General features: G+C 39.2%; 2 protein-coding genes across 7 annotated transcripts in view; one reads left to right on the top strand and one right to left on the bottom strand.

The window, feature by feature from the left end:
- SVOPL (SVOP like) overlaps window positions 1–9293 on the top strand; it is a 77009-nt gene extending 67716 nt beyond the window's left edge. For all 4 annotated transcript variants that reach the window (XM_087431398.1, XM_004430711.3, XM_087431394.1 and 1 more), the window contains 2 exons: window positions 6532–6645; window positions 8787–9293. In XM_087431398.1, coding sequence (XP_087287524.1) covers window positions 6532–6645; window positions 8787–8798 — 126 coding nt within the window. In that variant the 3' untranslated portion in view covers window positions 8799–9293. The remainder of the gene's footprint in view (window positions 1–6531; window positions 6646–8786) is intronic.
- A 10669-nt stretch (window positions 9294–19962) lies between these two features.
- Window positions 19963–24398, bottom strand: part of TRIM24 (tripartite motif containing 24) — a 107979-nt gene continuing 103543 nt past the window's right edge. For all 3 annotated transcript variants that reach the window (XM_004430713.3, XM_014787718.2, XM_004430714.3), the window contains one exon: window positions 19963–24012. In XM_004430713.3, the coding sequence (XP_004430770.1) occupies window positions 23803–24012 (210 nt within the window). In that variant the 3' untranslated portion in view covers window positions 19963–23802. The remainder of the gene's footprint in view (window positions 24013–24398) is intronic.

Raw genomic sequence — 24398 nt, 5'->3', positions numbered from 1 at the left:
TTTGTTGGAAAACACCTGGAAGGGTAAATGAGAAAGGGAGCAGGGTTGGGCAAGGAGAGCCTTCAGACCACAATGCAGGTGTGACAGCGGCGAGGACCCCACCTAGCCGGAGTATTTTCTTCTAGTGAACCACTGAGTTTTATCTGCCAGTATTTTTGTGTGTGTGTGAGGAGGATCAGCCCTGAGCTAACATCCATGCCAATCCTCCTCTTTTTGCTGAGGAAGACTGGCTATCTGCCAGTATTTTATTTATAATCTTTGAATCAATATTCGTGCATGAGATGGCAGTTGGTTTTTGTATACGTTTTATCTTTGTTAGATTCCGGAACTGTTGTTCCTGAAATCAGCCAGGATTGGTTTCATTAAAAGGAAATAGGAAGCTTTTCTTCTCTCCCTGGACTCTTCCTGGAGATTTGAAAGAACTGGTCTGTGAAAGCGAATCCCGGCACTTTTGAGCATGCGCTTTCTTGGCCGCTCGTTTCTTCTCTGATTATTTGTTTCTCTTGGTGCTGTGTCTTGTGTAAATGTGAGGAAACATTTTTATTGAATATTTGCTTTATTCAAATATATTAGCAAAGAACTATGGGAAGTATTCTCTAGGATTCTTTTCATTGATTCTGTATTAGTCATTATTTCCTTGTTCACATTCTTAATTCCGTGCATTTATGTGATTTTTCACTCTAATTTATAACCAGCTTTATTTTATTTTTTTATAAAATAAAATAGCTCTTGGGTCGAGTTATCAAGTCCATTTGCTTCTGTTTTGTAATTTATTCATTTAGGCTTTTTTAAAAATTATTTTGCACTAGTTTCTTAGGTTTGTTAACATTTTTTCAACTTGAGTCAGAAGTATAGTTCAGTGTTTCTATTATTATTATTATTATTATTATTATTATTATTATTTTTGGTGAGGAAGATTCGCCCTGAGCTAACATCCGAGGCCAATCCTCCTCTTTTTGCTGAGAAAGACTGGCCCTGGGCTAACATCCATGCCCATCTTCTTCTACTTTATATGGGATGCCGCCACAGCATGGTTTGACAAGTGGTGCGTTGGTGAGCGCCCGGGATCCAAACCTGCCAAACCCGTGCGGCTGAAGCAGAGCGCGCACGCTTGACTGCTCTGCCACTGAGGTAGCCCCTCTGTTATTTTTTTATTAACAAGGTTTACAATCATTTTTAGATTTTTTCTAAATATAAAAATATGCTTGTAAAATTTCAAATACAGAAATGTATAACTGAGAAAGGAAAAATTCTCTGTAATTCTATCACTGGAGATAATCACTGTATCTCTTAATATTTTGGAATATATTCTTCCAGATGCTTTTCTATGCATATATTATTTGTCTCTCTGGGTGTGTCTACCAGTAATATTTGTATATATGTGTGTATATACACACACACACTTATTATGGATGTATTATACATAGATGTATGTATATATGTAGGCTGACTGACTTCTGTGAGTATCTGCATATCTATTTACGTCTGTCTATATATCTATATGTCATGGTCACCTGCAGAGACAGATGGAACTTCCTCCCCCACCCCAAAATTTGGATAGGATGTCAAGACACACATACACACACCAAGAGGGTATGAAAATGTTTCTTACTTAATTACACAGTTGAGATCTCTGGGAGAGCAGGACAGGCCTCTCAAGCAGATCTGAAATGGCCTGAGAGAACAAGGCAAGGAGACTGGCTGGGGTTTTTTTTTTTTTTTGAGGCAGATTAGCCCTGAACTAACATCTGTTCCCAATCCTCTTCTTTTTGCTGAGGAAGATTGGCCCTGAGCTAACATCCATGCCCATCTTTCTCTACTTTATATGTGGGACGCCTGCCACAGCATGGCTCGACAAACAGTGTGTAGGTCCACGCCTGGGATCCAAACCTGTGAACCCCGGCCTGCCGAAGCAGAGTGAGCAAACTTGACCCCCTGGCTGGGGTTTTTATTGTGGCCAGGGTGAGGGTTCCTGCACTAGGGCAGGGGCTTGTGTGGTTTGAATCCCCTGCTGGTGCCAAAGGAAGGAGCACTCAGCCTTTCTTATCAGTTTGTCCAAAAGTTGGGGAACAAGGGGAAGAGGGAAGGGTGAGCCTAAAAGGCTGTCAGCAGTCATCAAATGGAGTCAGACTCCTCTTTACAGTGTATATTTATGTCTGTGTGAGTATACATGTAGATAGGCCTGTGTATAAACAAACACACACACACCCAAACCTATCCATCCATCTCTCCACATACATCTACATATATATCTACATATTGCAACTGCCTTTTCTCATTAATAATCTTTTTATATCAGTACGTGTAGATCAACCTCATTCTTTAAAGTAGGTGCATAGATTTCCATTCCATGGATGGGCCATAATTAGATAGCTATTATCTTCTTGATGAATAGGTTGTTTCTATGTTATTTCTTTTGGCTTTTACAAACAATGGGACACTGAATATCAGGCACAATACACCTTCATACATGTGCAACTATGTTAGTTCATTCAACAGTTACTGAGCTCTATTATGTTATAGATATGGTACAAATCAAGGTCCCAGATTCTTTGAGGTTACATTCTAGTGGACAATGCACAAGAGACAAACACTTTACTAATATGTCAGATATGATTAATGCTATGAAAACATATAAAACCAGGAAAGGAGATAGTGATGGGGGTGATCTCCTATATAGGGTGGTTAGGGAGGTTCCCTACAATAGGGCAGAGACACGTGGGAGTATGTCTGAGGGAAGAGCATTATTTTGTAGCAAAAGTCTATTTGATAATTTTTAGGTCAAATGGTGGACATATTTTAAATTATGATAGATCTGTCAAATTGTCTTCTCTATTTTAAAAAAATTTATATACTCCTTGATATAATGACATATTATTACCACATTTTTTTTTTGGTGAGGAATATTCGCTCTGAGCTAACATCTGTTGCCAATCTTCCTCTTTTTACACTTGAGGAAGATTAGCCCTGAGCTAACATCTGTGCCAATCTTTATATGTGGGTTGCTGCCCCAGCATGGCTTGACGAACAGTGTAGGTCTGTGCCTGGAATCTGTACCCGTGAACCTGGGCCGCAGCGGTGGAGTGTGCCAGACTTCACCACTATGCCATGGGGCCGGCCCTATTAACACATTCTTAAACAAGCATCCCTTTTTCTTTCCATCACCACCAAAAGGGATAGCTGGTTGTTTCCAGGCCATTAATCGTTCTTTTGTTGGGCTCCTCTCAGTTGATTTACCGTGCCCCTATTATAATAAACCAAATTTCCATTGATACTTGGATCTGTGTTGTCTCATCGTTTCCCTGACCTCTATTTTGGCACCAACATCACACCACTAATGATTGGAACTTTGTTTAATGCCTCTTAGGTTATTAGCCTAAGAGAGCCTGAGGGAGGTTATTTCACATGTCTGAAAATATGTGAAAACACGCATGTTTTCAGAAGTTTCCTGATTTATTTTACATGTTAATTCTTTCAAATTAACTGTAGAATCATTTTTTTCTCTCAAATTGATGCAAAAATCTTACTGGGATTTTAAATGAGAATCCATTAGAATTCATATTACTTTGGTGAGAACTATATTTTTACAATGGTGCATTTTTCTATCTAATAATTAAATAGATTTATTCAATTTTTCATGTCCCTTAGTAGTTATAATTTTCCTTATATCTTATACATTCCTTAAATTTATTCCTAAGTATTTTTGTTCCTATTAGCTGTGTCTCACAAATTTAATATACTGTATTTTCATTCCATTTAATGTATTTTTTTCTGTGTGTGCGTGAGGAAGACTGGCTCTGAGCTAACATCCAAAGCCAGTCCTCCTCTTTTTTGCTGAAGAAGATTGGCTTGGAGCTAACATCTGTGCCCGTCTTCCTCTACTTCATATGGGACACTGCCACAGCATGGCTTGATGAGTGGTGTGTCAGTCCACACCTGGGATCTCAACCTGTGAACCCTGGGCCACCGAAGTGGAGCGTGTGAACTTAACCACTATGCCACCGGGCTGGCCCCTATTTAATGTATTTTTTATTTATTTTTCTTGAGACTTCTTTGACCCATGGATTGTTTAGAAGTGTTTGGAGACTTTGCTATCTTTCTGTTATTTTTAGCTTGATACCATTTTAGTCAGAGAACACATTCTATGACTTCAATTCTTTTAATGTTTTGGTTCATTTTATGGCCCAGAGCATGGTCTGTCTTGATGAAAGTTCCATGGGCAGTAGAAAGGAATGTGTGTGCTGCTGTTTGTTGGGTGGAGTGTTCTATAAATGTCAACTAGATCCTGTTGGTTGGTGGTGTCATAAAGTTCTGTATCCCCGATTTTCTGTCTAGTAGTTCCATCAGTTGTTGAGAGAGGGTTATAAATTCACCAACTATATGTGGATTTATCTGTTTCTCCTTTCAGTTTTTGCTGAATGTATTTTGAAGCTCTTTGGTGTGTAAACCTTTAGGATTACTGTCTTGTTGGACTGAACCTTTCATCATTGTGTAATGTCCCTCTTTGTCTCTGGTCTGGGCTGATTTTTAGAAGTAGAGACTAACAGATCTCTTTCTTTTTGATACAGTGAATCTGGATTGAGGCCTGGAAATCTGCATTTTAAAAAAATTCCCAGATTATTTTTATAATCAAGCATTACTCAGTTTTTGCTTGCAAACAATGGGAACTGACTTCGGTTAACTTAGGCAGAAAGGAATTTATTGGAAGAATATCCAGGAACATCTACTGGATTGCTAGAGTCCTGCTAGGAAGCAGAGCCCTGTATCCCTCTAGGGAAGCTAAAGGGACAAAGCAGTTGTTCTCCCTGATCCTAGCTGGTGGAGCACAGTTATGTGACCTAAATTCAAACCTTTAGGGTCTCACACCACCTAGGACTTCGAATCTGGTGCCAAGGATATGAGATATAGTTTAGAATTCATTCTGGTGGTGGCAAGAATTTTGGTGTCAAATAATAGAAGTGGCAGCAATGGCAGAATCCAGACACATGCCTAACTATGGTATGATTTGGTCATCGTTCAGACTGCCTGGTCTTTTTCAGTTTCTACCCCTTTTCCCTTTTCTGAGCCTGGTTTCCCAAACTCCTGTTTGGGGAAAATTGTAACATTTTATTTTGGGACATAAAATCAGAAAATAGTATCTGTTACTTACTAAGTCAACTACAAACTAGTTAATGAGGTTAGTATTATGGGTTCTGTTTGCATGACAAGTGGAATTATTTACTGTTTTGGAAGATAGCAGACCTTATACACAGGATGGGCTCTCAAATTGTGTATCTTAGGGGAACCTAAGTGGTGGTAACAGCACTAGGCTGTGTGGTAGAGATCTCTGGGACTTTGGACAAGTAGTCACTTAGCCCTTACTCTAGGGTCATCTATAAGTGAGGCAGCTGGACTAGACCAGATAGTTTCGGTCTCTCCAAATTGCAGTATTCTGTGACCCTGGACAGCCTTGCTATGCTTTAATCACTTCAGTTTACCATGCTTTTGAGATTAGTTGACAACTACCAAGTGCTTGGCTTTTTGCTAACTTTGGGCATAGTCCTGGGGAAACTGACACGTGAGATGGAGTGTCTGAACTAGCCAGTCTCAGGGTGAGAAGATCCAGGCCAAAGGATGTATATAAATTGGCAGAAATCCATTCTAACTGTGGAAAACGGACACGAAACAAAAAAGTTTTGATTGGTTGTCACACATGAAGCATAATGAACACAGACAGGACATGTTATCTTTTCAGAAACCATGAGATTACATCTCCTCCAAAAAAACTTTCTCCTGGTTCATCCTGTCAGAACTGAAGAGGGAAGGTGGATGTCTGGCAGAGGGTGTACTCCATCAAGTAAGAGGATAGGAAGTTAAGAAAGCTGAACTGTATGAGAGAGGGGGTGGGGAAACAGGCAGATCTCCCATCTTCCCCAAGTGCTGATTTGCTCTGGAGATGCCTGAGGGGTGGGTGCAGAGAGAAGTCTAACCCAGCTGGTGCATGTTAATGTCAGTCCCAGCTCATAGAGGAGTCACACAAAATGCCCACAACAGCTTGGTCCAAATGAATAATAGATCTAAGATGTCAGGAATGCACAATTTACAAAATGGCTGCAAAGGACCTTCATCTGTGTACTTGGCGAGGTGAATCCTTATTTCCCCTTTGACATAAAGATCAGTTTAGAAGTGACAGGGGCGGGGGCTGGGCTGGCCCCGTGGCTTAGCGGTTAAGTGCGCGCGCTCCGCTACTGGCGGCCTGGGTTCGGATCCCGGGCGCGCACCGACGCACCGCTTCTCCGGCCATGCTGAGGCCGCGTCCCACATACAGCACCTAGAAGGATGTGCAACTATGACATACAACCGTCTACTGGGGCTTTGGGGGAAAAAAAGGAGGAGGACTGGCAATAGATGTTAGCTCAGAGCCGGTCTTCCTCAGCAAAAAGAAGAGGATTGGCATGGATGATGCTCAGGGCTGATCTTCCTCAAAAAAAAAATTAAGAAAAAAGAAGTGACCGGGGCACACTAAATTGAATCATTACTTGTGACTTGCAGGTTCTTATGAGCGCATCATTCCTGGGAGCCCTGTGTCTTTTCTCATCTGTCTGTGTCGTATGTGCCATTTCTGCATTTACTCTCCCCATTGAAACCAAAGGACGGGCTCTACAGGTAAGTGATGCAGGAATCTTTTAAGTATTCTCAACTACCACCTTTGACCAAAGGAATAAAGCTTAGAGTATGGAAATTCTTCTTTGAAGCAGACATAATGATATCCAAGCATGTGCTAAGATAGTGATATATTTGTTTAGTGGGTTCCGATAGAAAAACTGGGTATCCACTTTTCCTGCATGTAACTTTGAACAGCAATGAAGTTAAAGTAAGCAATTATTCACTTCAAATCTTTGCTTCCCATAAAAGTTGTATCTTGAACAAGGGCTAGGATGAATGATATTGTTGAGGCCTCAGCATTCTACCCTTCTCACTTTTCTGTCTGGATGTAAGCATTGCTGAAGAGCTAACGGTAGCCAAGGAGCAGAAATAGCTATTTGTGTTGCCCTTAGGATCACAGGGCCTTTACATGTTGGTCCAGCTACCCTTCCCCTAGTACTACTGGCTGCCTGTGATGAAAGCAGAGACAAAAGCTTCAATGCTGCACCAGTTGCCATCCAATACTAACAGTCAGCAGACACTGACTGCTCACTCTGTTTCACAAAGTACATCAAAAGGATACCCCAGAAGTGTAAGGTCTGCTCTCAGGGGCAAAGTGGTATCCCTCTGCCCTCATAGCTGGATCCAGTGAAAAACATACCTCAAAGGTGGTGGTTCTTGTTTTCCTCCCTCAAACATAAAACTTGTTGCTGGTGTGCAAGTGTGTATGTGTGTGCACACGCATACGGAAGGGGGAGAACAGTTGGGGTTAGGTATATAGTTTGCTTGATCTGAGCCACCACCTGTGAGGTTGTGAAGAGTCATGATGCTTGTATGGCTGAATGTGACTTGCCCTCTCTCCCATGTCCTATTCAAAGTAAGTCATAGACACATGTTAATATTTATGTTGGTACAGATGTGTTTTGTTGTCTGTGAGTAGATATAAGAAAGGCACTATTGAGTAAAGAGAGAAAAAAAAAACTTCTTACATCAGTCTCAATTTTTGTCCTAGGTCCTAGGTCTTATTCCATTTTTTCCCTTAGCTTGTTTGTTTATCTTTAAGGTAATACACATTTTAATCACAGATTAGATAACCTGTCATGTAATTATGAATTTAGGGCTTTGTTTAGTTTCCTTACCTGGAAAAGTAACCCATTCATTGAATGCTTAAAGCCAGAGACTGAATTAGATGATTCATATGATTCCTTTTAATTTTAAATAAAAGGATTATCATATCTTTCACACAAATGAGGAAACTAAGGCAAAGGGAAGTCAAGTAACTTGCATAAAGGAACATGCTAGTATATAGTGGGTCTGGAATTTAAACTAGATCGCAAAATTAAGTGGCGCTTAATCTTACACTAATTTTCCATGGTGGTTTTATTTTTTTAAGTAGTAACAATACATATAAAAGCAAACCTGGCTCACCATCTAATGTGCTCTATGGATTTCCAATTCAAGTCACATTCACTTACAAAAGACCATTCCCTCTTCTGTTGACTGGGACTTAGTTTTAACTTTGTGGTGAAATTATTTTTGTATGTCTGTTCACAAGCCTTTTTAATATCCTTTCCTTACAACTTTAATGTGTAGATTCAGTAAATACAATTGTATGGGCATGGGCATGATGGCTCTGCCACTCACTGGCAATATGTCTTTGGGCAAATCTTAAAATGTGTGTTGGTATCTCGCAGTGTTGTGAGCACTTAACATATGAAACTACCTAGTGACTGACACAATAAAGCTTCTAGAAATGTGTAAAACATGCCAAAAAACTTCAACTTCCTTCCAACAACAACGTAAGACAGCATCCAAATAATTTGGATGAAGCTGTTCAATAGTTTAATAGTAGTAATTCCACTTTAGAATTACTCTAAGAAACTCATTCATTTTGATGAGCCTGGTAAACTAAAAATCAAAAAAACTCTTGAAAGAGGATACTTATAATGTGATTTTTTCTGAATGTCTGTATTGCACTAGAATAACTGAAGTATAAAGCTGCCATTGCATTGTCAGGTACACAAAGGTAGATGCTTAGGATCTCAATTCTTTACAAGTTTATTAAAGAATCTTCTGTTACCAGTTTCTAGTGCCAGACAGCTGAGCATGAATGAAGACTTTCTTTTTATTAAAAGTATTGATTAAATCACTTCTTATTCCAGCAAATTAAATGAAGACTTGCAAACCTATGTCTACCAGAGAAGAAAAATGCATTTTATCTTCACAAAGAGCTGTGGCACATCTTTAAGATCCTGGTTTAATTTTTATGTTCTTGTAATTAAAAAACTGTATTTTTGAAAAATAAGGCACATGAGAATGAGGTGGGTTAACTGTATATTGATCTCTTCCCTGGGAGACAATATATTGAGAACGTTTATAAAATATACTTTAACATTGGAAAGGTGTGTCTGCGGGAGATGGGTAGGGGAAAGGTGGCTTTTCTTCTTTGATGTCAAGACTGTTAACATTCATATGAATAATAAATCTCAGACAAAATGCATATATACTTGATATTCTCCCATGAGGTTTATAGCACAAGTTGGACTGAAATTGTATGGCTAAGACATGAACTTGGGGGTGGTACCATTAAGCCTTTCAAAACAACTAGAATAGTCATCAAATTCACAAATAAAATTAGCATATTTATTTAAATTGTGGACTCAGTTTACTAATGAAAATTCTTATATAAAATAATATGTTTAAATTAGTAAGAGTCTTGTACATAATCACTAAGAAGCTGGGAATAAACTAATATTTCCCCAGACGTTCTGTTTCTACTCTAACTTCATTATTTGGTGGGAGGACTTTTTGATTGCCGTGAGATAAAAAATTAAAGAGTGCAGCAAGCTTTCCTCCATCGTGTAATTATTTATCTGCCCTTTGCTGAGCAACTGCTTGCACGCATGATGTCACACCTGTGCACATCACACTCTATTAGGTTAGGTATGCTGTGGAAAGAAAACACCTAAGGCTTACATTTAGATTTAGTCTTTTATTGATGTTCAGGCTTATTGTGGAGACCTCTGAAGTTGGGGACGCCAAGGCTTGGCTCATCTACTCCTCCCACGCCCATTTTGCAGTGGAAAAAGAACTCGCTGCAACCACAATGAAGTGTTCTTGCACTAGTAAACTACGTGCATGCGAGAGTTTACACCCCTGCTTCAGTAGAGGTACAAATCATTCCTATTTGAACCACAGGCACAAATCACTTAAGGTCAGGAAACCTTTTCTGTAAAGGGCCAGATAGTAAATACTTTAGACTTTGTGAGCTATATATGGTCCCTGTCACATTTTTCCCCCCACAGCCTTTAAAAATGTAAAAAACATTCTTAGCTCTCAGGCTGTATAAAAATGGGCTATAGGTTGAATTTGACTAACAGGCCATAATTTTGTTGAAATAAATTTCTAGGTCCAAGATGGAGCCACTCCTGCCCAGGGTGCCACGTCAACCAACTGAAACTTAAATACTCTTATGTCCCTATTAATGCTCCACTTGACTAGAAATGCAGTATATCCAGTCAGAAAATCCCCAAACACCAAGCAAACTCTGGGCTCTATACTTACTGCCTTGTTCCTTAGTCTTTATCCTATAAAAGCTTCCTGCCTTCTACCCCATTTTGCAGTTCTCTGGACCCTTGGGAATGGAGACTGCTCACTTCATGAAGTGTCAAAGTTTGTTCTCAGAAAGGTTCTGGGGTTCCAGAAAGGCTCCAGTACAGTTATATTGGGAGTTCGCAATGGGTGGCAGCAGTTAGCGGACTCATAAAGCCTCGTGGTAGGTCCATAAACTGCAGGGGGACTTGGGGAAATAAACTTCAGATAAGAAATTTAAACTGTTTTAACCAATGGTACAACAAAATCTAAGTAGGCACAAGGCAGACTATTAAAAGCCATTAGGGTGTCTGCCACTTTTATAAAGAAATCTTCTGGTGAAAGGAATAGATCTGTTGCTAATGGGAATCTTGGAAGGCAAAGCAGCAAAATTAGTGGGTGTGGGTCGAGCACTTAAGAGATGTTAGAGCATTTGCCACCTAAACCTAAGACTCCTGTGCTAGAATCAGCTGGTCACAGAACAGGTTACATCAATACAAAGTTATTCGCCAACCTCAAGAAAAATGAGGTACACTGTAAAACACCACAAAATCCCCAACCCAGTGGTGCATCCGTCTTAGGTATTAATTTGGCTCCAAGAGTCCCAAGGCTTTTTTTTTTGTGAGGAAGCTTGGCCCTGAGCTAACATCTGCCAATCCTCCTTTTTTTTTTTTTTTTAGGAAGACTGGCCCTGGGCTAACATCCATGCCCATCTTCCTCCACTTTATATGGGACGCCGCCACAGCATGGCTTGTCAAGTAGTGCGTTGGTGCGCGCCCAGACCCGAACTGGCAAACCCCGGGCTGCCGCAGCAGAGCGCGGGCACTTAACCGCTTGCGCCACCGGGCCGGCCCCAAGAGTCCCAAGGCTTAGCTAAAGAAATGGGAACCTCAAGTTTTAAAGAATTGAGCTTGCCACCTTCCAGCACACCTGCTTATTTTATGTCTAAGAATTGTGGTCCTGGAAGCTGTAGATACTGTTATGCACCACCTAACAAAGTTTCAGTCAATGATGGACTGCATATTATGGTGGTCCCATAAGATTAGTACCATGTAGTCTAGGTGTGTAGTAGGCTATACCATCTAGGTTTGTGTAAGTACACTCTATGATGTTTGCCCAATGATGAAATCACCTAGTGACAAATTTCTCTGAATGTATCCTTGTCCTTAAGCAACACATGGCTGTAGCTACAAAAAGGGCACAATCTTACTAGACAACCTAGAATTACAGTGGCCATTATGGGGAACATTCCGATCAGATAAGGTCATTCATTTAAGAAGTGTACTTGAATGTAAGGGTTTCCAAATCAACAATCAGAATGCGATACCTACTTTAATTGGTATGTGGAAACCTCCAAAAGAAGGCTTCACAATTCCAAAATAGCATCATTGAAAGATTCAGTGCAAAAGGCTAATAATGAAAAATTATAGACAAAAGGTACCTAAAACAAGACTTGAAGACTGATGTGATTCCTACAATTCCCCTCTATTTCCCTTTAGCTGAGTACTCACAGTCTACTAATCCTCTATCTGAATTGCCTTTCCACTCTGAAGAGACCACAAGACTGTAAACAAAGGTCCACCAAGTTAGTGACCTTAACAACTGCTCTAAGGCCAGAAACCTAACACAACACCAGGGCCTCCCTCAAGGCACCCTCCTAGGGGGTCCAGCATCAAAACACTGGCCCAGAAATCAGTGTCTCATTTGCAATCAACTGGGACGCTGGAAAAAAGATTGTCCTCTAAGGTTTTGTCAAATCCTTCCACACCAACTCGAATGCCCCCATATCTACCCTCAAAGGAGGGCCCCCATAATGGCACTCCCTGGGGTTGATGGGACCCTGAGGGATTCTCCATTACACTGCCACCGGTTATTCCCTTAAACAGCCAAGAGGAAACTAAAATTAAAATTAATAGAAAATCCTCCCAAATTCTGGTAGATATGAGAGCTCCACACTCTAAACCCCACTTGCCGGAGGCTGTACATAGCATCCTGGGAAAATGGGCAGAAGCTGGTGAAGAGCGAGAATTGTTACTAAAGCCAGCTTTTCCGGACCTCTGTAGTGCCCGCTCAATAGGTTTTTCATGTTGTTTCCAAACTCAGACTCTTGTGAATTTGGTTTTGGGGAACCCATTGGTTATTTTTTTTTCTCTCCCAGGGGACAGCTATTGCCTGCTTGTCTCATTTTGTGTCCTGAGAACTTGGCTTGGCTTTCTTTTCTTTTTTTTTTTTTAAAGATTTTATTTATTTATTTTTTCCCCCCCAAAGCCCCAGTAGATAGCTGCATGTCATAGCTGCACATCCCTCTAGCTGCCGTATGCGGGACGCGGCCTCAGCATGGCTGGAGAAGCGGTGCGTTGGTGCGCGCCCGGGATCCGAACCCGGGCCGCCAGCAGCAGGGCGCGCGCACTTAACCGCTAAGCCACGGGGCCGGCCCTGGGCTTGGCTTTCTGCCTGCTTTCAGCCTGCAGGTTGTCGGTTCTAGTGTATGTAGGTGGCTCAACCATCAGATTCGGGGCCCGAAAATATGGCTGGACAGGAATGAGGATTGTACCCCACTTCCGGCTCCAGACCTACCAAATGTTGCCAACTCCGGGGAATTGTCTAAGTCCTTCTTTCTTTTGGCTATCTTTGGGGTGGCTCTGGATCTGGGAGGGTGGTTGTCTTTGGGGTATGTTCAATATTGTCAGGAATAATTACTGTTTGTCCTGGCTGAAACTTGACATTTGAAACGATTTATTTATTTTTTTTAAGTAACTCTGTGGTCAGAAGTTGGCCAAACAGGAAGCTGATATTCAGAGCCTGATAGGCACCTTTTGGGCCTTCTCCCCTAAGCTAAAGTGAAACTGTGTACCCTGGAGGCAGGGGAGAGATTCCAAAGACAAAACAGTTCTAAATCTAGAACATAGGAATCTTTGATTTCTCTTAGTTGAAGATCTTATCCCTGATATAAACAAATTGAAGATAATGTAGTTGGATGGGTGGGTCAGCCCCTTGATATCATTCAGGTTGCAACTCAGTTCTTTGAGGAATTACAAACAACTGTCCTTGCCTTATAGAGTTCTTACAAGAATAGAAAAAGCCCACCCCTCCTTTTTTATCAATCCCCAAACCTTCCCTATTCATCTCAAAAGGCTTGTAGGTATTGTAAAAAGTTTGGATTTAGGAAATGAAAATCCTTCTTGGAGGAACTTGCATTCATTCTCTGAGCCTTTGAGAAGTAAACATTCTACTTGGTCTTTTCTAGGAACTGAGGGCCATTTCTTTGGAATGCAAACTTCAGGGAGGTAATTCTTATTTAAAAAAGGGGAGGGGGGCCGGCCCCGTGGCTTGGCGGTTAAGTGCGCGTGCTCCGCTACTGGCAGCCCGGGTTCAGATCCCGGGTGCGCACCGATGCACCGCTTCTCCGGCCATGCTGAGGCCGTGTCCCACATACAGCAACCAGAAGGATGTGCAGCTATGACATACAACTATCTACTGGGGTTTTGGGGGAAAAAAAAGAGGAGGATTGGCAATAGATGTTAGCTCAGAGGCGGTCTTCCTCAGCAAAAGGAGGAGGATTAGCATGGATGTTAGCTCAGGGCTGATCTTCCTCACAAAGAAAAAAAAAAGGGGGGGGGGACGAGGCTATTTGGAAACGAGGCAAATGAAAATCTTAAGTCTTCCCCACAAATATTAGTAAAAAGTTTACGCCATCTGAGCAGGTATCGTTATTACTCTATTTGCCAGAAACACAATTTGGATCCAACTATTCTTTCACAAACCAGTGAGTTTTGCATTATCATACCCATTTCACGTGTAAAATTTTAAAACAAAACCTATAAGATCTGTTTCTGTTTAGTATGTCTATGTATGTATGTTATAGATGTGATTTTTATTGGTATTGCCAAAATTAAGTTGTAAAGAGCTCTATTTAATTGGCTTAAAGAAAAACAAACATTTATATAAATCAAGTATACTCTCAGAAATACTGAAACTAACCCAAATGTTTTTCAAGTTCACATGATCTAGGATAATCTTTGGTAAAAAAAAGCTAGTTTAAGTTTGTTGGTATGTTGGTTGTTGGTTAAGTTTGTTGGCATGTCTTTAGAGTTATCAGCATTAAATATAATGTGGCTGTACAACTTTTATTCTACCTAGGTATACTGAAAGTCAAATAAGCTCATGTTATCTCTGTTACAGAATTTGTCAGCAAGAAAGATAACTTAAGATGGTTAGCTGTTTAATGTTTCATGAAATTTTCATAAATATATAGTTAAGAACAAGCAAATTAAATTGATATTAGAAACTTATAAATGAACTTTTCAATAATAATTATGCTTTACCGTATGTCTACTTAAAAATAGTTGCCAAAATCTTTTTGGTGACTTGGAACCTTAAAGTTATTTTATATATATATATATATATATATATAGAGAGAGAGAGAGAGAGAGAGATATTACCGCCCAACGTGGGGCCTTCTGCTCACCTCAAGACATGCCAATAGTCAAGAGGCAAGGTGGTAGGAGAAAAGGGATGTTTTTTATTACAGCTTGCTAGCAAGCGGGAAGATGGCCGACTAATGTCTGGAAAAAACCATCTTAAGGGGCATAAAGTCTTACAGCAGTTATATACGCTGGTGGGTTATAGGGGAGGGGGTTAGGAATGTTGACCTTCTGGTGTTACAGACTAGGAGTCACCACACCAGACCTTTCAGTTCGTTGACGATGGCTATTAGCATAGATTCTCTGTTCGGGGGTCATCACATTCCTAAGGAACTCAAAAGAACAAAGGTATCATCTTATCTCAGCTAAGAGGTACATACACAAGCAGGGGTCGTGAAATCAACACAGCAGTTAGATCTCCTGGAGGGTGCATATCCAGCTGGGTTAGTTTGTCAGAGGTCATTCAAAGTTACAATAGGGCTTCTTTTCTTTTTTTAAATTTTATTTATTTATTTTTCCCCCACAAAGCCCCAGTAGATAGTTGTATGTCATAGCTGCACATCCTTCTAGTTGCTGTATGTGGGATGCGGCCTCAGCATGGTCGGAGAAGTGGTGCGTCGGTGCACGCCCGGGATCCGAACCCGGGCCACCAGCAGCAGAGCGCGAGCACTTAACTGCTAAGCCACGGGGCCGGCCCTAGGGCTTCTTTTCTACAGTGGCTTCCCTCATGTCAACCTTGTCTTGAGCCGGTATCAGAGATAAGTTAAATGATGGATATTTATTGAATAGCTAGATCACTTCCAAGTAAGATAAAATACTAAAACATTAACTACTGAACATGTTTATCCATGTTTGGCTTTCTTTTACAGAGGAATCAAAGATATTTGGGGCTATTAGTAAACATGTCTTATGCCACACTGAAAACTTTACTATAAGGAAGAATACACTTCTAGAAATTATGAAATGTATTTATAAATTTGCCAATCAACAGAATGCTAGTGTAACAAATATCCACAATTCCTTACTTAGGAATTAAGGAATTAAGGATTCTAGGGTTAAGAATTCTAATTAATATATATATAATACAGGAAACATCTCTATGCAACAAAAGTAGGATGTATTTTTGGTAAGAAAAGGTATGAAGATGTGTTTTTGTTAGGGAAAAAGAGTAATTTTGTCCTAAAGTAAAACAACTGATTGTTCCAGAAGGAGAAAGGAAAAACAAAACATTGGGCAAAAATCTGAATGGGTATAAAAAAGCCATAGAAAGTTTGTGGAAAAGGAATCTTGGGAAAGGAATTTTATGTGTGGTCAAGCTAGCTAAAATTAGATTAAGTTTTTAAAAAATTAGTTTTAATATCCAAAGTACATTGGTGCAAAATTAGAATTTGGTTTTCTCTGTTAAAAGGCCAAAGTTTTTTTTAGATTATTGGTCTGCTCTTAATAAGAAATTGTAAATAAAGATTTTTCTTTACCTTTTAAGTAATCTGCCTAGAAAGCAAAGATTTTATGTCTTACCAAAATAAAGACAATATAAAGCACAGTAAATTATTGAGTCATTGGTTACTTAAGAAAATTCAGTCTTTTCAATATTAAAAGAACTAAGTTTTTTTAAAAAACTACATAAATTCTTGTACTTGCCTTGAAAGTCACTGGTTAAATGGATATTTTGGAGAAAATTCCCCAAAATAAAATGTTAAATGAAGTCTTTTTGACCTCAAACTAACTTTGGGATTTTCCAGAGGGCCCCTGGAACATCTCAGAAGATTTGTTCTCTCTCTTTATAAAAAGAGAAATTAAACCAATTAGGCTTATTTGATATGTTAAATTATATACTAAGCATTGTCAACTAAGTGTTCCAGAAATTGTATTTAACTTCTAAAAATCTGACAAATGCCTGGTATAATGTTATGTCATAATTGCAGTTATTATCTTAAAATGTTATATCACAGAAATTACCATATTTCCTTTTCAATTCCATTATAATGAACTCTCATCAGATCTTTAACCATGGGCATTTTTAAGTCTTTTGTCATTTACAGACAGTTATTATTTTACTCTGGTCCTTTTGCAAAAGTGAGATTCTTGGAAAAGACCCTACTAAGTACTTTTTTTTAAAATTTTTTTCCCCCAAAGCCCCAGTAGACAGTTGTATGTCATAGCTGCACATCCTTCTAGTTGCTGTATGTGGGACGGGCCTCAGCATGGCGAGAGAAGTGGTGCCTCAGTGCGTGCCCAGGATGCGAACCCGGGCCGCCAGCAGTGGAGCGCGTGCACTTAACTGCCAAGCCACAGCGCCAGCCTCCCCTACTAAGTACTCTTGACCACTGACACCACTGCCAAATTTCAAGGTGTCAAACCTCGGGTGCATATTTCATAACTGAAGAAGGCTCCCCCTGACATCTGGTCCTATGTAAACACTGCAGACCTCAAAATCAAATTGATTGGAAAGAGAAGTAGCTGATATTGACGTATACTGCTTCCTCCCAAGAGGCCAGATCAAGAACGATTCCTCCCATTCCTCCCTCCCTCTCTGACCATCCTTTTCCTAATTCTTATATCATGAAAGTCTTTTATTCTTTTGTCTACCTTTTGCTTTGCCCCGGCCTGGAAAGAGAATGCTATTGTTTACATATCTCAGGCCACTACAAGGAGGGCAATCCAACCTCCAACCAACTGTTGGATTTGCTGTGATGGTGGTGATCCTGTAGTTTTTTCTGCCTGTCACAAACTTCTCTGATTTCTAATGCCTCAGTTTCTGTGGAACAAGCTCACTGGATAAACACTTCTGGGGAAGTGGAGACACAATTACATGAAATACATAAACAGGCCAACTGGCTTAAAGAAGCAGCTCCCTCTTCGGGGTCATTTCTTGACTTATTTGATTCTAGTTGGTTTGGGAACCCTGGCTAAGGAGCACTCTCCAAACCGTGGGCATTATTTTGATGCAAATTATTATTGCCTTCCTAATACACCGTGTTCCTTCAAAAGTTTTAAATGTATGTGGGCAGCCATTGACTAGCTGACAAACTGTCTGACTGGAATGACAAAAGAGAACATAAGAACATAACCAGCTCCAAGAATATGAGCCTGACATCTTCTATTTTGAATACTACTCTGAGACCTGAAGAGGCAATGGTACCTGAGAAACAAACTAAGACCGATATTTTTAATCAAACCTCTTGAATGGTCAAGAGGATGATCAAAAGGGGGGACTACTGAAATAAATTACCAGGTCCAAGATGGAGCCACTCCTGCCCAAGGTGCTACGTTAGCAAACTGAAACTTAAATAACTCTTGCACCCCTGTAAATGCTATGCTTGACCAGAAACACAGTATATCCAGTAAGCCAATCCCCAAGCCAACTCTGGGCTTCCTTATTCCTTATTCTATAAAAGCTTCCTGCCTTCTGCCCCATTTTGCAGTTCTCTGGATCCTTGGGAATGGAGACTGCCTGCCTCACGGGGTGTCAAATAAATCTTGTTTGGATCACCTAAATTGTCTTCTTTAATCATTTTTAAAAGTCTGCAGACCCATCTTAGTCATTAGAAAATATTAGGCCAAAATATTTTTGATGCAAAGATGTCTTGGCTACACATGTAAGGTTAACCGAACAACCTACCACAAACCATAATTGAAAATCCTGAAGCTGACGTTAGGAGCAATTTATAATCAAAACCAAAGGATAGCAGTGACTGAAAGCCACAGTCAACCCCTGACAACGTTGATGCTCAAGCACCTTCCCAAGGACTTCAGGAACTTTTAATACCTGTGGAGGTATCCAGGCTTAAGGAACTTTACCATGTTGTCCAGCACTGTCTAGTACTCAGGCTTCCTGGAAGATACTAGTCTACAACAAACTTTATTAACATAATTTCGATTAAATACTAAATTTGAGAAATTCTTTAAAAACTCATGTGTATTGCTTACCTTACTTACTAGTATCAGTCATTAGTAGAAATGGAAGTCAACAGATTTCAAGTCACTTACCTCTAAGAACTTTTTTGGATTCATTTCACAACCCACCAAAAGACTACAAGACAATACTAGTTGGGGTATTAAAAATGGTAATATAACCGGAATCACTGTACAAGCATATTTTGCTTCATGCAATAGGATCAAGTTTGAATTTGTCTGAATCTAATAGTTTTACACACAGAAGGGAATTTGACTTCTGTAAGTCTCTTAAAAGCACGGTCTATAACAGCAAATAAATCCTGTTAATAAGAATGCCAAAACCTTTATTTTGGACTTGTTGTATTTTGGGCTTTCTTAACATACATGGTCTTTAGTAAATCCTTAAAACAATCAGATTAGAGAACCAGCATCATTGTCAAATTGTGGCACCTGGTGGCCACTAAGTTTGTTGTTCCTGTCTTATCGCCATTCCTCCTCTTTCCTGCTAAGAAGCCCCTAATTTTCTTTGGTGGAAATGCCACTTCTCAGGTCAGTAGATTCCCATTCCAGAGGTGAGAAGTGCTTAACCCTGGTTGATCCATATAGTCTATCTCCTCCCCCAAAACAATGACAACTGGGCTTCACTCATTTGCAATGGAAAGATTCCTGACTGAATTTTCTGGCTCACTTGTCTTGGGGTTAAGGGTATTAGAGAACCTGAGTAAAGAATTCACACTCACAAGTATCCTGATACATGGCAGAGGACATTAAAATAGCCATTCTTCCACATCACCTTTGAAAACATGGGAAAGATAGAATTTTGCTAAATGTTTAACTTGTAACTTCTAAGGAAGGGTGTTTTTTTTTTTTTAGGATTTAAATTAGGACTTATTCTATTTAAAAACTCAAATTTAAGAATCAATTAGAAGCCTGTTCCCACGCCCATCAAGGTAAGGTGTATTAAATATCCAATAGCGAGTTTTTAAAATAATTTTAATTTCTAAGACTCAAAACGGTCCCAACTTTATAGGTGAAGTTAACATAGGTAAACTTTCCAAGTGACTTGTAAAATTCCCCACTCTTTGTCTTCCCCCTCATCTTCCAACAGGTTTCAGACAAGGAGAATTCTTCATGGCATTTTCTTGGTTCTCTTCCTTTCAGGGCAGTGAGAGAATCAGCAACTGAAGATATTTATTACCTTCTTCCTTCCTGTTTGCCAAGTTATTTTTTGCTTATCTTTTGAGGCTGGTTAAAGACATGTCAGAATTTTTAAAAAATTTTCCTGTTTATGGACTAGTAGCTTGTTGCTATGTGTATCAATTTTATAGAGAAACACATAAAAGTAGTTATGGAGACTCAAACTAGTTCAAGTTCTACTGAATAACGTACAGTAATTTTTCTATTAAAAATTCCTTGTTGTAAAATATTCAAGTAAAAATCCATTGAAGCTGATTTTTATTAAAATCAAAGCACCAGGTGGGGCCCTGAAATTTAAAAAACAAAATAAAACAAAGACTACTGCCTCAGATGTCCTTTACAATAAGCAAAACCTCCAAGAGGAAAGAAATCTGTGATCTGATTGACTAGCGTTATTCTCACTCAGGAACATGAGCCACCACCATGTGAATTATAACCTAGTAAACTCACATCCAAGACGAAGGAGCAATATATGTAAAAAGACATCAACCATTAATTTACAGGAGGTTATAAAATACTCTAAAAAAATATGTACATGGTTATTTAAAAGGAGGGCCACTACTTCAATAAGAAATTAGATGGTTGAACTCACGGTCATGTCCATAATTTTAATGGCCAATCAGATCACTCAATTTCTCTCATTCATAACACATACAGATAAACAAAAAATAAGTACATTTTCTATTTAAACCTAAAATCTTTTTGCTCACATGCAGCGACTTAGTTTCGGAATTCACATTAATTTGTGGAAGAGGCCTCAGCAAAAGGAGTTCCTCCTTTCATTGTCTACCTAGTCTCTCCATGGAACCCAATTTAAAAGTTTAAGCACTGTAACAGCATAGGAATTTCAAATGCAAATTCATAAATAGAGCAATTGCTGTATACTCACCCTTCTGACTGCGGAGTGAAATCTTTTTGAAAACATCCCTAAGATATAATACATCTCTACTACTGTGTGGTAGTAAAACGTGGAGCTTCTTCTTTAGCTTAGAAAAGAAAGTACAACTACCAAGTGAAGAGCACATTTTCCTTTTAGCACCTTCCAATTTCCTACCCCTCCATTCAGAAAAGATAAGCAGGACTTGTTAATTCAAAGGACAAAAATGATTGCACTGCCAGATGCTGATGAACAAATATATTCTGAATATGGCATATTATCTCAGTCCATCTATACGTCTGCCACTGCCATATAAGTCTTTGACTGTGTACTTGCTTTTCCTTATTGCCGGGAAAGATTAGATGCTTGGCACCTGGGAAAGCTTTCAACGAGTTGTAATTGAGTAAATCCTGGCTCCCACGTGGTCTCCTCATTCATAAACCCTGGCCAAATGTGTAATCATGTGATCACATTCAGTCTTGGGGGTCTTGCGGCTATGACACTGGGGTCTTGGTTCCAAATCCAGAGGGAAATCTAGAGTTTTTGATCAGAGGTAAATACTTGAGTATTTTAAGTTTAGGTCAAGGTTTCTTGAACAGCACTGAACTTTTGGGAAGATGCTCTCCACATGAGCATGGGGTATTTCAGATAAGTCTATAGCTTACTTCTATTAGAATTTAAGGACTACTTAGCTGAGATCCACCTGGGCACACAGGCACTTGTTAATAAGGTTACGGGACTTTAACCTTAAAGATCATTAGGAAACGGCTATTTGGAGAGAGAAACACTTTTAATATAATTTATATTATGTATGATTACAGGAAAGCTGGTTCTCAGCTGCCTTTCATTCAGCAAAAAATGGTAAAGGTGAAACAAATACTGTTTTAAAAGATTAATATGGCACTGAACATAACAGTGAAAGTTTTGGGTACATTAGTAGAAATTCTGGCTCAGATGCATATAGGGAAATAATATTTTCTCTCTCCTAGGTGCTACTTCCCTTTGTGATCCTCCTTAAAATCTATCTGTGTTGCCCTGTTTTAACTCAGGAGACACATATGGAAGAATAAACTGTCAGAAGAACAGCATTCTAAGATACTGACAATAAATAAACTTATTAGCAAAAGCTCCATAGCTGCTGTGCTAAAACTGCTGGAGCAAAAAAAGACAATGAAATGATATATGCAGTTATCAAAATTTGTTCAGTCTTGGGAGAATAAATGTCAAATGCATATTCAAAACAACAACAATTACCCTGAAACACATATTTGGAAAAGTGATTAAGACTTTTTAACCATTAATACATAATTGATATATTATGGACAAGACCTAAGTCTACATAAAAAGTGAAAAGCCATTGCTATTAAGTTTTCTCATATTTTATCTTTAGCAATATCTGAAAACCCAATGAATCACCACAGAATATTTTCAAATTGTCCATTTTAAGAAGTAATGCCATGTTGATAAGAAAGCAAGTCCTCTAGGTTTAATTCAAGGGAGATGATACCATGCAAAGAATAATATTCTTTCAAGTAAGCTATATTTTTACTCTACTAACCTAAGGAGAAAAATTTCATCAGCCAATTAATGTTTTATAAATAAAAATTTACTTTGGCAAACTAAAAAAATTCATGTGTAAATATTCTGTCAATGTTAGATTAGCAAATGGCACAGCAATTTTCTTCTATCTTAATCTAGCTTCCTTCTTTGACACTGAACAAGTAAAAGGAATAAATGAATGTCAGCTAAGCTAGCTAGGTCTGGCCCATTAAGAATATGCTTGCCCTCAGAAGACAGGTCTTCTGTATCTCTATCAGGAGAATGGTAATGAAATTCAGAATTAAGTCAGATCAAAGATTCAATTTGAGCTTCCAACTCTTAAATTTAAAACAGGAAATAGATGCTTCATAAAAAATTAAATTTTCCCGGGGCCAGCCCCGTGGTGTAGCAGTTAAGTGTGCATGCTCAGCTGTCGGTGTCCTGGGTTCAGATCCTGGGTGCGCACCAATGCACCGCTTGTCAGGCCATGCTGTGGCGGCGTCCCATATAAAGTGGAGGAAGATAGGCACAGATGTTAGCCCAGGGCCAGTCTCCCTCAGCAAAAAGAGAAGGATTGGCATGGATGTTAGCTGAGGGCTGATCTTCCCCACACACAAAAAAATAAATTTTCACTCTAATTCCCTCTAGCTGTCTGCTCCTAAATTCCACAACACATTTCCATTGCAAATTATGAAAACTAGTCCCTTTCAGGGGAACTTTAATATTTAATGCCCAATAGGGTATACGTTGAAGAATTCTCACATCAAATATGGCGCACACTGCTGTATTTCATATTTTGGGTAGTTTCACTAAAAGCCATACTGCAAACAATGAGTCTTGTTATAAAAGGATCACCTACACAATTAAAAACCAAACAACAAACTACACATAGACACACACATAGACACACACAGCAAAATGAAACATGTGTACACTTACTTCTTCAGTGGAAGAAGTAACATTTAGAAAATGTATGAAAAGCAGTCTTGAAAACCTGCTATACCAAACACCTCTACAGACAAGAAGACGACAAAAACAAAAATCAAACCTTTGTTTTCCTGCTTTTTCTTTAATACAGTTGCCATCTTACAAGATATACCATCAGGTGCCTTTTTAATAGCATCTAATCTACTTTTTCGTTGCTACCAGTTGGCACCCTAGGATAGAAATCGTATTACCATTCATGTTCATGGAGTACTGCTCTTAAAGACAGTATACCTAACTCATGGTTGGGCCATAATTAGCAGATAGTGGTATTTTCTAAAAAAGGATTAATGCACACATCCAAACCACATTAAATTTTCAACTTAGAGTTCATACAAAGTCTATTTCCTTTCTATAGTAGTTATCACTCCAGATTGCAGCTTTGAAATCCAAGAAGTGGGAAGAATGTCTTTTTATTTTGTTGTTGATGCTTCTTTCTTTCTTCCTTTCTCCTCCCTCCTTCCCTCTCTTCTTTCTTTCCTTTCTCTTTTTCTTAATAAGACAATTAAAAGAGATGGGTTATTAATGAAATCAAAGTCTTTAGTAAACATCAGAAACTTATGGATCAGAGTGGTCACAAACTCTTCTTGTAATGATGTTAAATTACTGACAAAATGTTTATTGAAAACAAACAAAAATCTAAACACCAGCACACGCCAATGGTGCTGCTTATTTAAGCAACTGGCGTTCCTCTATGCTTTTCAGGCGTTTCTTCCGGGGCTGCACAAAGTCATCATCTGAGTCATCACTAAATTTATTATCTTCTGATTCATTCCTGAATTCTAGTTTAGGAAACCTTTTTTCTGGATAAAGGTTCTTTAGAAGTTCTTCAAAATAGCTTTCAAGTTTTATACCAGCATTGGCTACTTCTGAATCAGGCTGTTGGATAAAAATAAAAATATGAATTACAAAAAACACCAACATTTTAGATACTCAATAGAAGTAGTAAATTTCTCAACATTTTTGTTCTTTTTCTTTTTTTTTTTGGTGAGGAAGATCAGCCCTGAGCCAACATCCATGCTAATCCTCCTCTTTTTGCTGAGGAAGACCGGCTCTGAGCTAACATCTATTGCCAATCCTCCTCCTTTTTTTTCCCCCAAAGCCCCAGTAGATAGGTGTATGTCATAGCTGCACATCCTTCTAGTTACTCTATGTGGGACACGGCCTCAACAAGGCTGGAGAAGCTGTGTGTCGGTGCGCGCCCAGGATCCGAACCCGGGCCGCCAGTAGCGGAGCACACGCACTTAACTGCTAAGCCACGGGCT

Source organism: Ceratotherium simum, chromosome 1 (genome assembly GCF_057802395.1).
Source record: "Ceratotherium simum simum isolate JZ-2026a chromosome 1, ASM5780239v1, whole genome shotgun sequence".
NCBI classification, from domain to species: domain Eukaryota; kingdom Metazoa; phylum Chordata; class Mammalia; order Perissodactyla; family Rhinocerotidae; genus Ceratotherium; species Ceratotherium simum.
Note: the sequence above shows the minus strand (reverse complement) of the source record. Positions and strands in the feature narration are given on the sequence as shown.